This window comes from Etheostoma cragini, chromosome 9 (genome assembly GCF_013103735.1).
Source record: "Etheostoma cragini isolate CJK2018 chromosome 9, CSU_Ecrag_1.0, whole genome shotgun sequence".
NCBI classification, from domain to species: domain Eukaryota; kingdom Metazoa; phylum Chordata; class Actinopteri; order Perciformes; family Percidae; genus Etheostoma; species Etheostoma cragini.
Window position 1 is genome coordinate 8,504,146 of NC_048415.1, and position 14,220 is coordinate 8,518,365.

Genomic DNA, 14,220 nt, shown 5'->3' on the forward strand with positions numbered 1-14,220 from the left:
GATGGACAGTTGTGGGTTTGTCGTTGCCCTGATGAGCTCCTGTGAAGAACAGTGTCCCTCCTCCCCACACCACCCAGCCTTCCCGGCCAGCTTCCATGGCCTTTGTTTTTCTTCTCTCTCTCTTTCTCTCTCTCACTCTCTCTCTCTCTCTCTCTCTCTTTCTTTCTGTCTCTCTCGTTCTCTCTTTTCTCCTCGTTATTCGGCTACTGCCACAGTGCGACAGCAAAGACGCTTGGCCCATAATTATGCATGAAGCTTCACTGCCAATTAGCAGAGGTTCCCCTGTCCCTCTCGCTGAGTTAGACATGCTAATTCATTTGACATATGATGTATAAAATTCATTATGCATTTTGAGTAGTTTGCATGGCTTCCTTCATTTTTAATAAAACTACGTATAGAAAGTTTTTTTTGGGTGTTAGTTAATTTAAAATTGTTTGTGTGCTCCTGAGATAAATTTTTCTTTCTGTTTTTTCGTCCTGGTCATTTAAATTTTTTTAGGTAGATAAGATAAAATATTCTAAAGCTTGACTTTTTTTTTGTTGATTTTTCATCTGTGTGTGTGTGTTTGTGTGTGTGTATGTGTGCATGCGTGCGTGCGTTCATGGTCCGTGGTCAAGCGTTTTTGTCTTTGTTTGTTATTCTTCAAACTGTCTTTCATTCTGCTATATTAGTGGATGGTATTAAGGAAATTTCAGACGAATACTTGTGTTAAAATAATAACCGCCAAAAATACAGATAATACACGTTTTTTTTTCTCTTAAAAATAATGGTCAGTTAAAATGCGTCTGGTAAAAATGTCTTTTAATTTATAATTTCCCATGGAGATAGAAAAAAAGTAATTAAAACCGTTTGCGTCTCTGTGATTGTTGAAGTGCTGGGACCGTAAAATTGTCACCTCTGCTTACAGGAGGAAGTGCCTTAATGAGTAGGACAGTTTTATGTGGACAACCCTTTCTAGTCTCGCTGCTTAAGCCGTGACCAAAAGGGCCATGCTCCCTCCAGGCATATATTTGACACAAACAACACAAAAAAGACATTATAACTTGTTTATTGCATACTGCTTTCCTTGTCTTTTCTCATTCTTTGTCTCTCACATTGGACACATTTCCTGTTAAACTTGAGTAATTCAGAGAAGACAAATGTGGATTTCCTCAGTTTCATTTAACGGCTGAGGCTTTAGGACACATTTTAGGGACTGCATTGCTCCAGTGTAAGGTCACTTAGCGGATCGCCAGAGGACACTTCCTTCCCTGTACTTAGCCCTTAACCCGAGAAAATAAAGGTGTAATGAAATCTTCCACTGACCCGTCTACAAAGTGTAAGATGACTTATGATTAGGAATGCCTGTGCACTGAATTAGATTTAAGACTCATCTAAGCAATAGGAATAAGTGTCGTGCTTAGCACCCAACAGGTACTTTACGGCAGCAAAAAGAGTTATTCAAACACTTTAACTACTGATGTGTATAGATAAAACATAGGAGTATGAGTGTCCACAATATTTGTGAATTGTTTGTTTTATTTTACGCTAGATATCGCTTGTGGTTAGATACAATGCTCGAGAAAACTAATTTTGAAAGGCTTATTTCAGCTGCACTTGTGTTTGCGTGTGGTCCTATCCATTATAGCATACTTGTAAGTTCCAAAGGCACCCTGTCTTCTGTCAGATATTTCCGTGCTGATACGTAGTCTGTGCCGGGGATGAAGAGCAAGATGGACTGTGAGTGGACCGCAGATTAACTGGTTCATTCTTTGAGTACATGGCACTTTGAGAAGACATGTGTTTAAAATGGCAAGAGAGATAGCGGGGCCCCCACACACTGAGCACTGCTGTGATGGATGCCTCTCTCTCTATCGGAGGATTTGCGAAGCACAAACAGATCTGAGCAATGAACTGTGACAAGTAGGAGTATCTCTCTAAGCTTTCCCAACTTTAACTTTGCATCAACAGGGAGAGCAGAGCAAGGGGGGTGGGGAGGATAAGTAGAACAAAACAATACATTGTATAACTTGAACATATTCATTCTATTGCATTTGTTGGAAGATGTTAGAAGAATATTGATAATTTGTGGTTTGCTGCCTTCACCAGCATCATGCCTGTTTCATCTAAAACAAAAGATTTACAGCACCTTGGTGTAAGTGTGAAGATCTGTGAGGCCTGACGGCTGTTCTGACAGCAAGAGTCCTATTTACATCCCGTTCAGCTGTGAAAAATTAAGGATTAATGTCCAGAAGCCTGGCTTTTTAAACACACGCACACAAGGCAGATAATACAAAGGCTTTGTTCTCCCACTTTTTGTGTAATTGCTAAATGTAAACTGACCCCAAATGCAGATATTTGTGTTGTATGTTGTTTGATGGGCCAGAAATAGGTCTTCAGGTTGATATCTGGTCAGCATGTGCATTAACATACGCATTTTGGATTTAGGCTCTCCTGCGAATGTGACCTGATTGCCGTAAATCTTCATACAGACGTCAAAATATAGGCATGTTAAGAGGCTGATTGTTTCAGGCTAATGGTCACTCAGCCTCTCTGATTGGTGCGCTTGGCTGCACTTCTTCGGGAACCTGGCCTGTCATTGGCCCCTCGCGGATTTAGCGATATGAAAATTTGCATTAGGTTGACTTTATTGTTTTTTGTTGTCTGTTAATTCCAGTCTACAGAGCAGCCAGTGACCCATGCCCTGGAAGCTCCTCAGTCTTCAGCCAACTGCCTGAGCAGGACTTCACTGGCTTATAAACTCACACATAATCATAGCTCCACTATTACGAATATATCATTGATTATAATTAAGAAACTGTAGATTTAAGCTCTTGGTCAGATTTTTACTTTAAATTAAATTGTTGTCTTAATGACATGTATTTTATATTGTTTTCACTGATTGACATTACGAACTACTCGCTGACTGGTGAGCAAACAAGAATCAACTTTTGAATAATTGGCAACTAATTTTATTTTTCAACCCCTGCATCCAGGCCAGTTATGGAAGCATTATTGGGAGTTTCTGTTTATTGCTAAGAAGTAATGCTAATGCTTAGAAGTCCTTATCTAGAATTATTTTTCATGCGGTGTTCAACTGCAGGTTTAAACCACAAACAAAATTTGGTCCTATCAATAAATTGAAAGGAAACCATGTTTTTATCACCATGTTTTATCATTTGATTGCATAACATTAAATGGGCTAAGCCCCTCGCAGCTTTTATGCCAAAAGAAAATGTTGGCCTTCTTCCACCTAGAAAGCAATTCGACTTGGCCAAGAATATGTCAACTTTGTAAAGAAAGCCATGCTGCAGATGCTTTTAGCTTATGGTGGGTGTACTCAGTGATTAGCTTTAACACAGACACTGCAGTATAAATTATTTTGAGCTTGTTAATACATTTATTTATTTAACATTTTTTTATTAATGTGAAGGGCATAAGAAGAAGCACAGAGAGGGGCAGAAGGAGGAGGAAGGTGGGGGGTGGGGGGCAGGAGGCATTTTGGGCTGCATTTTTGTTAAGCCATCTGTAAGCAGCATGCTTGTGAACCACAGCGTCCCTCCGCATGACATGAACGCATTGTTTTTTTGTTAGTCCCTTCCTATAAGGGCAGACATGATAGGAATCCTTAGCATGCAGAGGGTACAAAGAATGTCATAATAAGGACCAGATAGCATTTACTTTTTTTCCCAATGACTCTGGGCTTTGGAGTAGCTGGGAAAACAATCCGTTATCAATGTGCCGTGTGCATTTGATCTTTAAGCAATAGACCACCAACAACAGCCAGTACATACTGTAGACACAGTCATATTGCAAATACATAACAAACTCGATGCTCAATGCTGTCCAGCAGATTAGGAAAATTATTTATATTGGAGACATTGTGATGGGCAAAGATAGAGTGGCAACACACAAAAAGAAAAATTATGGTTTTAGATGACTGATTCTCTACATTTGTGGTACTTTTAAATACAGCTTTAACACTGATGCTGTGATAATAACAACTGCAGCTTGTTTATTGTAGAAGGTGATATAAATGTATTGAAACCTTGTCATTAATACATTTGTCTCTCTGACTTTTGCAGCTATCTACCATGGTTTGAAATCTACTACAAGTTATTGAATACACTGGCAGACTACCTAACAAAACAACAGGTAAGCATCTCCTCTGGCTTTATTCATAATTGTAAGTATATATGGTGCAGTGTAAGTGCATAGAAAAAATAAGACATGGTGGTTAAATTTGACTGAGAAACAAGCACACTGTTTAGTGTTTTTGAAATTGTACTGTGCTAAGATATTTTTCCTCCATTCTGTTCTTCGGCATGTTGTCTTTTGTGTGCAAGTTTTGTTCGCCGTCTGGGGCTCGACTTGGCTCCTGTTGTTAGCAGCAACAATGTTGACATTTCACAGACCAAACGCTGATCTGACACTGAAAGTTATTCCTGATGATTTACTGGAAAACAAATCGTTAAGAAAAAAACGAAAACACACACACACACACACACACACACACACACAAGCACAAACGTTCACACACAAAAGTCTTTTCCCCTGACTATTCACTGCATTGTACTAGCAAAGGGAGGGGAAATGTAAAATATGCAACAAACTGGGGAGATGTGCAGCGTCTAACACAGAGGGTGTAGGTGATGTTCCCATGTTTATACTGAAGACTAGGTAGGGAGGCAGAGAGCTTTGGGACCGCTTTCAATTGTCATGTAGGCGCTGCTTCTTCCAAGACCCTTAGAGAGCAATGATCAGGACACACAGGCTTGCTAAAGTAGACAAACACAAACATATCACATAAACATTCAACACACACCCACATTTTTGTGTTTGAGAAGCCGGATAGTCTCATATAGGGCCTAGAGAGAATAGACCAGTTTGTGTGCGAGGAAGAGAGAAACAGAAAGATTGCTGGAAATCCTGTGTGACTGAAGTGTTAGTGTGCATGATTTGGTTTCTATTTACCCCGCTGTCCGTTCCAGGCGAGAGGGAGATGTTGACAGACGAGGGAAGACAGAAGAGCGATGAGGGTTTAAGGCGAGGGGTAAATGAACTGTTTCCCCAGGCCGTGTTGCTGACCATGCGTGTGAGCATTGAGCCTCTCATGACAGGAGGCTGTTCGATTGCACACACCCTAAACCCCCCTCCCTCCCACTCTTCTGCTTCTCTTACTGTATATTGCCCTTCATTCCATTCGAGGTTCTATTTCCTTCTGGCTCGCACATACATCTGCACTCAACCAGCGTGCACATTTCCTTAAACAAGCAACGGTTCATCGCCAAAACCAAAACAAAGTTCTCTGAAAGGGCAAATAGAAAAACAATCTAAAACAAACAACATTGCGCAACCTCTGTGTTCACAGTAGTTCATTTAGTTTAAGTACAAGTTGCAAACTGTTGTCCCCATCAGTTCTCCAGCCAGAGGCCCAAATGTAAATAGCAGTCTTGTCGTAGAGCTCATAAATGCTGGAAGAATAATCTCGGGGCCCGTTCTGTGGTCAAGCTAGCTCTCTCTGACGGCTTCTTAAAGCCCCTGTCTTTGGAGCGGGGACCCCTGCTTAATTACTGACAGCCCGCTCTTGGCCATAAATCAGTGCTGCCGGATAATAAGCGTCTGCAGCCCTACACTCAGCCGTCTTTTAACCTCACCATTGCTCGTTAAACATATGTCAGTCGGAAGTTTTGGAGCCCTTCAGGCCTCGCTGCAGGATTGCCCCCTGGTCTGCAGCAGCGCCTCTCCCAGCACTGTTGTTAAGATTGACACATAACTCGCGACATCAACAAAACAACGGAATAAAATTCATGTGTCCTATGTTTTTTATGTTTTTTCTTCTATTGTTGTTTGTTTCTCTCCCCCAGGAAAATGACTTGAATGACATGCTGAATTCTCTCTATGATATGCCAGTGCCAAAGCCCTTCACGCCAGTCAACCTGAGTGTGGTAGGTATAGATCTCCTATTCCCCCTTATCAGAGGCAAGACAGCTGAGAGTAGAGGTAGAAAGAGGGAGAAGGGGACAGGTAGGTTACTGTAGTAGTGTGTTGCATCAGGAAGGAGACTGCAGAAAAGAAAAAGAGACAATAGCAGTTGGCTGAAGATGTTAAAAGTAGAGCGAGAGACACTAAAGACAACATTATTAATGGAGACAAAGATAGGAATAATGAGAAATAAAATGGAATTGACACAAAGAGGAGAGGAGGTTACAAAGAAAATAGGGCAGACAGACAGAAACAGGGAGAGATCAACAAAGCAGACTGTTTGAATGGACAAAATAAATAAGTGAACGACAGAGCAGACAGGAAGTGGAGAGCAGGAGGAGGTTAAGATACATTAGGTAGGAAGAAAAAGACAGAGAGGGCCCAGGACTGACACTCTGTTTGGAAACAAGAAGTGGCACTAACAGCTCCTTGTGTGATAAGCAAAAGCTGGACATGTTAAAACTTGAAGGGTCCTTTCACAACTTGTCATGTCTCCTGCTTATCAAGAACTGAAATGGCTTAACGATCCCGGGTCCCTCAAAGTCAACCAGTGTTTAGGTTAATTTTGACACAACCTCTCCCTTTCAGCTCCTGCATAAAAAAACTCACTCTTAAATAGTTTTTGGTCCCATTCGCCTGGCTTAGTTAAGTACAATGCAATGATTTTCAGTGGGACTGCTAAACTCCTAGTGTATGTTCACTAATATCTTTATTTTTGAGATGCTTACATTCCACACCGTAATGGGATCAAAAGAGTTTCAGTGTTAGCATTTGTCCTTGAGGACCTCTATTCCCTTTTTTATTTATTTATTTATTTTCGGGACCAATTAAAAAAAGTTAAAAAAAAACTAACTCTGGGTCATTTCTGCAGCATAGGTCTCAAAAGGATTCACATCTAATCACGCAGATGAATTTACAAAATAACAAGACTAATATGAGGTAATCAATATATTTCTCCATGAAGGTTAACAAGGTTTATTAAGATTCCTTGGGTTTTATGTTGTCTTTGTGTCAGTATTTCCTTATGAGCTGTACATGTGAACAAAATCTTTTCATGTGCATCTCGGAGCTTCATTGGAAACGAAGCCCCGGAGAACAGAGGTGATAGCTCCATGCCTTTTCTGGAGTCACTAGTTTGATATTTAATTGATGAAGCAGAATTATTCCTTAAAAGTTTTTTTTTTTTTGTTTTATCATGGCTGCCAAGAAGAAGGATCATTGTCCACTTTCATGTGTGAACCCTGTTTTGTTCTCTATCTCCCTCTCTCATTGTGCAAGAATGAGCAGTTGTATATTGCCACTGGGCAAGTACTGAGAGATTGGCGGAGCAAAGAGCCGGTGAGTGGAGGGGAATGAGTGAACGGCAGAAACTGGAGGAGGGAAGGAGGCTGCTGTAATATATGAAACTGCTGCTGTACTAATCGCATGGGAGCCATGGCTTTCCAATTTGGCCAAATAAGCTGCGCTGTCTTTTTAAATATAACAAAAAACAAACTATCCTGGGCCTTGGTGTATGTTTTTTCTCCTCGAAAACAATCAAACTTTGTAAATGATTAATGCCATTCCACACTAGTATATTCTCTCTCTGAATATCAAAAGTTTTTTTTTTCCCCTCCTCTTTCTGTTTAAAGCAAAGGCAATTGTGCTCAAAAAATCTCCTTGATGCCTTTCCAGTTAACCCACTTTCAATGTTTTTATATAAACACGTCTTCGAAAGAATAACAGAAAAGCAGATAAGCAAGCAAACAGCCAATGAAAAAGCCTGGGTTGGGTTGAAGAACATGCCTTGTGATTATCACAATGCCATGAATCGGTAGACCAACGGGGAAACATTATTTAGCACACCAAACACAGGAGAAGAAAGACAGAAATATACAGTACACTGTGTTAACTGTATGTATGCTTATGGGGCTTGTTCTGTGCCCTCGATGAATTCCTTCTTTTGATTACAATTTTATTTGTTTGGTTACAATTTATCTTTTATTTATTTTACTGAACTAGTTCTTTTTTTGTCAACTATGAATAGGCTTACAGTATTGTTGATTGTTGATACTAAGATAACTAAGAAACAGATTTTCGAATGCACTTGTCCGGCATGTAGCATTTTGCTTAATGTAAAGAGAAAATGGCACTGCAGCTCCTCTGTATCCCCTGTATTGCACACCAGTGAATGAGAGTTACCTAGGTGAATTAATTGACAAGTTATGATAGGATTTTTTTTTTTATTTAAATCTATACTTAATTATCTAGGGTCTTATGTTAGTGATTTTACAAAAACTAAGAAGTCTAACAAGTGCCACTGGAAAGCCCCTTTAAAATTGATCTGATTAAAACATGTAATCAGGAAGGGCTCCAGAAAAGAGGCAAAGATAAGTCAGGTTTACTTTTCTTGTATCAATAGCTCTAATCATTCAGTGGATTTGTGATTATATAACGTCGACGGCTAATCACCAATACTAGCTAGCTGTCTGTTATTGTTAAACAGTAAACTATGAGCTTTAATGTTAGCTAGCCTTCCTCTGCTTCTCAGCTAAAAATAACCGTGCATCAGAATTCACACTTGTCACCACCCAACATACGGTACAGTAACTTTCATTAGAACAAGCACATTTAAAGCATTAATTATTACTTTGCTTTTTCCCTTTTGCACATCCTTCCAGGTCAGAAAACCTGGCAGTCTTACAAAACCCACAAATACGTCAACTGGTTGTAAGAAACATTCTGCCCAAAAAATAATATTTTTAACATAAAATGAATGTCCTTTATCTATCTAACTTTTTTATGTAACCTGCCGTGGCTGGAAACAAGAACACTGGACGAGAGCCTCTGCTCAGTTCTTCAACTGCATGAGTTTTCCTATTTTACTTTAGTGCAAAGACCTTCATTTATTTTGTGTAGATGTTTTTTAAGGTGTAATTGAAGCTTTGCAAAACATGCATATATATATATATATATATATATATATATATATATATATATATATATATATATATATCTGCAGTAGTTCAAACAATTAACAAATTCACTTGCCCTGAAGAAGTGTGTGTGGAAGTTGCTTATGCTCAGATGGAGTATCCTTTGCCCTTACAAAAACGCAAAAGGCAAAGCCTTATGGGTGGGCTTCAGTTTAGTGTTTGCTGCATGTTCATCTCGTTAAAGTTTCTTCTTCTGGGAATATCAGGATTTTCACATTTAGGTACAATGCACTTAGGGGGTGAAACACTTTAGTTTGTTTCACATTAAACTGTTAAAATGTTCCAATGTCAACCGCGGGCAAAAAGTAAGTGGTCGTGTGCCGCCATTGCTTTTTCTTCATCCTTACAGTCCGGTAATGTTTTATTTGCTAAAAACTAAGACTAATAAGCATCATTCTTTTAATTGGTAGTAACATGATTAGCAGACATTTAACACTTCTCTGCGATATACATTTTGGTATATTTCAGTGTCAGGCACCAGAACAATACTGACTTGCAGCACAATATATTGTGAAAACAGCTTAACGTTTTAGTTATGTAGACATTTAGTTATGATGAAGACATGAAAGGGGAGAGAGAAGGGGAATGACACGCAGCAAAGGGCCGCATGTCGGAGTTGAACCCCCGGCCGCTCTTTCCAGGAATAAACTTCTATATTTGTATATTTGTTCTACATTGTAGTTATTCAAGATTGTTGAATCAGTTAGCTTGATAATGTCATGGGTTAATCCAGCATTGTTCCGAATGGCACAGAATTAAGTAACATTGTCACAATCCTGCTTGGCACATTATCAATGGATTTTTACTGTGCAACTGTGACGGGCTTTCTTTCTCCTGTCTTATGTCTCGATAATCAGAGACATCTTGCTTTCTTGGTGGCGGTACCTTTGGTGGCGTTGCTGATTGTAAATGATTCCTTGTTTGCATACTTTTAATTATATTGTAATGTATTACTATTGTCTTCTCTTTAAGGAATTTATTTTTTCCTATTTATTATTTGTCCCTTTCAAAGCTTGTTTCCTCATCAGAATGAAGTCATGAATGCAATAGTGTTGTGCAATCAACTCTCAAGGTGTTAGATGTTAGTCTTCCTGCCAGAGGGGCCACAAATCAAATCCATTCTCAACAATTCGAGAAAACCCTGACTGTGTATTAGCTTAATATTATTTGTTAGAAGATTTGCATAGCACGTAAATGGTAGTCACAGGTTTAAAGATTGAAGTCTCAGAGGATTAAATTAATTTTATTATTTTACTTCAAATACTATGTGAGAATCTACTTTAGATGCCAATGTAGATTAAAGTGAAGACCTGCAACAGATGGTCGAGTAAAGGCCTAGAGAAACGCAGGTGTGCTAAGGATACGGTGTGAGAAACACAATAGTGTGTTTCAGTTGTTGCTTTGTCTACCTGTCTCCAAACACCACCTCTCTCAGGCCCCTTTGATCTGAACACTGAACCTGCCCTGCTCTACCAAAGTGAGACAGGCAGCCCTGTGATCCTTTAAACAACCTGTGTGTGTGTGTGTGTGTCTGTATCTGTGTCTGTGTGGATCCACACGTGCACAGATACTTGTGTTGGTGCTCCGCAAGCCTTTTTAATGCTTAAATAAAGACTGTTTTCCACCGGAGACATCACCCCAGTCTGTGTCTATGGGGAGATGAGCTGCTATTGAGCTTTCTCTGTTCTGTAGGCCTGATAAAAGCATTGCAGACACCAGCTCAGCAATTCATATAGACAGAGCTGAAGATGAGCCATAAATCATAGAACAAAGTGATCGGCCTCCCCCCCCCGCCATTCTCTTCTGTGTGAGTGGTATACTTCACTTGTGACCTTCCCTCTTCTTTCTCCTGCATGTTTTTGTTTTCCAGCACTCTTACTTCATCGCCCCAGATATCAATGGACTGCCAACTATCCCTGAGAGCGTAAGTATGCACTAGAAAAAGAAAAGAGACATCCCTCTCTTCTGGAAACATTTCTGCCTCTTATCGTTTTTTATTCAGATACACTTGTCACCTTTTGAAATTATTGCATCATCCTCTTGTTTCAGTTTTACTTCCTGTGGTGCTTGTACTTTTAATGTCAAAGTTCAGTGATTGCCATGGGTATTAGAGGATTCAAGCTGAACACATGTTCTTTTTTTGATTTAGTATTCAAATTGTAGCTCAAGCTTTGAGCAGCCCAAGTCTTTATGACAAGGGACACAAGATGAAAACATTATCTGAGAAATTTAAGCAACATTGATTGATACGTTCTCTTTTCCAAACATGACTACCGTATTTTCTCAAATAAAGGCTGGGTGCAAAAAAAACACAAGGGTGTAAACTACTGGAGCCTGTAATAAAATGTTCATGCTAACTAAGAATAATGTGAAATTCTTTACTTCCATTACTTTAATTAAATAAATTCAACAACATCATTTTAACACTTTGTTGTTCTGAATTACTCATCTAGTAGAGCGCCAAAAGGTGACCGTAGCTAAATTTGAAGTAGGGTATGGGAGCCCTGCAAATGTTTCACAATAAAAGCCTTGTTATGAAATAAATGAATTTCTGTCCACTAAACCGCTACGGGGCTTTTAATTTGAGACAGATTCAGGAGGTGTTGAGTTTATATTAGTCTTGCATCGCCAGACCCTCCTCCACAGCGCTGCGGAGAAGAGTCTGGCTAGTCCACGCAGCATTCCAGAATTGGAGAAAAACATGCTCTGGTTTATTGACAATCTTTAACCAAAATAACCACGGGAGAGGAACTTGTTTTGATTGAGCATGTGTACTTTCAAAAGTTGTTTTAGTCGTGCAACAGAAAACTCCGATTCAATTTAGAATGCCAACACAAAGAAAGCGGAAGGTAATGGACATCCTGCCAAAAAGACAAACATCCGGTGGAATTTCCGACAGCACCAGAGCAATCCCTGAAGTGTAACGTTGTGGGTAAAGACTACTTTTTTATCAACAGCATAATGCAGTAACAACATTTTAACTGAACAAACGGGACCAGTTTAGAAAAGAAGGATGCTTCATACTAAAATTTGATCAAATATAACAGAGTGAATTAGACATAAAGGCCTTTCTCCAATACAGGCCTGCTTAAAGTAGTGGCCTCGTACCCTCTGCAGTTTAGGTAAATGAAGGCCTCGGCCCGTCTGTTATTTGAGAATTTACGGTATAGTAGATGGTTTGAATTTTATTGCAAAACAATATGTGCAGAGATGGAAGTCCAAGTCCTTTTTCACCCACTACAGTATGTGTCTCCTTATGGCACCACTCTCACCATTTGTAGCATTGACACTTTACTGTAAGCAAGGACAATTTATGTACCTGCATATCCTTCTGTTCCCGTCTATCTCCAGAGGAACCTGACAGAGTACTTTGTGGCTGTGGACGTCAACAACATGCTCCAACTCTACGCCAGTATGCTGCATGAACGGCGCATCATCATTACCTCAAGCAAGCTTAGCACTGTGAGTCCATTCCTTCCTAGTCATTCTCTCAGCTGCAGTCAGTTACTCTCTGTTACAGCTCTGCCCTTCTCTATAAACTTAGAAAATAGTTCAGATACTACGCTTGAAAGATGAGTTTCCTAAACATTTAATTTCAAGTTGAGGGGAAGCTTCCAGTCATAAAATGTTAAGCTTTGTGTGTTCAGTACGTCATGTTATATGAGAAAATATACCTAATTTACAGTCGCAGAGAGTCACGGTTGCTATTTTTGGCTTCAGATCTAATTCGGATACCGATCTGCCCTCTCAAAAAAGTATACAGCTCAAATGTTGGGACCGTTTTCTAGATTGGACATGATTCTCTTCATTAATAATCCAGCAGGATATCAAACCCTAATTAGTACGATGAGAATATTTATCTGACATGGCTACGGTACTTGTACAGAGAGAGTTGTACTGATCTGTCTGCCCCTCCCTCGTAGCCTGGGCGTCCTGCAGTCACAGCAGCACGATCACCACACTCTGACAAGCTGTGAAATCCACACTAAAGCTGGATTATACTTGACTGTTTGTCTTAGAACTGCAACATATTAATGGCCAAAAAAAGCCTTAAATTATCCGTTATTACATGTCTTAACTCTCTCACATAATTCAAAGTCCCTACTGTCTGTCGGTATGAGGGAGGAAGTCTCTGTGTCTTTCTTCCCTTCTTCCTCCCTCTGTTCCCCCCTGTTATCTATGTGGCTGATGAGGCAAAGCCAAATGTTTATGACAGATGAAACGGGAGATGGAAGTGACGTCACCCAAGTCCTATCTGTAGTGTAGCTGGTCCTGCCTTGGTATCTACGAAGCTGCACAACACTGAACAGCCGAAGGGGCCAGTGGGTGGTGATGGGTGCTGCAGGGAATGGCTCCCATAGGAGCTATAATCAGAAAAAGCTGTAAAAAAACAACAACCCAGCCCTCTGAGAATATCACCTGTCTCCCCTCAGCTTCTCAGACCAGCAGCACTTTGCTCAGGGTCTAGGCTGCACACTGTGCTGTGACACAAGGGTTACACGATGTAAATTATCAGACTCAAGGGTGAAGGTGTTTTTCTTTTAAGCAGGAAGAGGGGGTGGAGGCGATATTTGTCCATGATTTATAGGTTTCTGTGCCTGCGACTAATCTTGGCTTGTTTTTCTTTGTTTTTTTTAAACAAATTAATTCAGACAGGATTTTTTAAGAGCTTCCACGTCAGACATTTACCTCTGTAAACCTTTTATCCTTTGCAATCCTTCATCCACTCACCTGTCTATCCATCCATCTTCCTCGGGGAGAGGTGTTTTGGTTTGGCAGCGATATATGTCAGGCACTGTAGTACAATGGTATTTCCACATCTCCACTGGGATTACTAGCAGGCCTGATGTTATTACTGCTCCTGTGATGCGTTATTTTTTGCTGTTGTTGAAGTGGAAATGGCTGCCAATGATTCTGGCAGACAGCTATCTACTGTATGTGTGTACATACTTATCTGCAAAGATCCCAGCTCATTATCCACACCACTGTGTTTTGATCAAATATCTTAAAGGATGGGAAATATATAATTAACGTCGGAGTTTGTCAATGTTTGTTAAAGTGAATGTTAGCAGTCACTGGATGGACAGGCAATATTTCTATAGTCTGCTTGCTACAGATAGAGGATGTATGAGAGAAGGTATTGTTAGTAACATCGTTAGTACCATCCAGCTGCTTTTCACCACCTCCGCCTGTCCAGCCTCTCAGCCAAGCAAAGAGAAACAGGGAATAGAAAGTGGAAAGAGAGCGAGAAAGACACGCACACGCACACGCACACACACAC

The 14,220-nt window shown here is 40.1% G+C and overlaps 1 protein-coding gene across 6 annotated transcripts in view; it reads left to right on the plus strand.

The window, feature by feature from the left end:
* The window catches only part of dennd1b (DENN/MADD domain containing 1B), a 108,411-nt gene that overhangs the window by 46,082 nt on the left and 48,109 nt on the right, over positions 1 to 14,220 (plus strand). For 4 of the 6 annotated variants that reach the window (XM_034881200.1, XM_034881196.1, XM_034881195.1 and 1 more), the window contains 5 exons: positions 4,065 to 4,134; positions 5,847 to 5,927; positions 7,243 to 7,302; positions 10,810 to 10,863; positions 12,291 to 12,401. In XM_034881200.1, the coding sequence (XP_034737091.1) occupies positions 4,065 to 4,134; positions 5,847 to 5,927; positions 7,243 to 7,302; positions 10,810 to 10,863; positions 12,291 to 12,401 (376 nt within the window). The remainder of the gene's footprint in view (positions 1 to 4,064; positions 4,135 to 5,846; positions 5,928 to 7,242; positions 7,303 to 10,809; positions 10,864 to 12,290; positions 12,402 to 14,220) is intronic. The other 2 variants (XM_034881198.1, XM_034881199.1) reach the window with 1 other exon arrangement.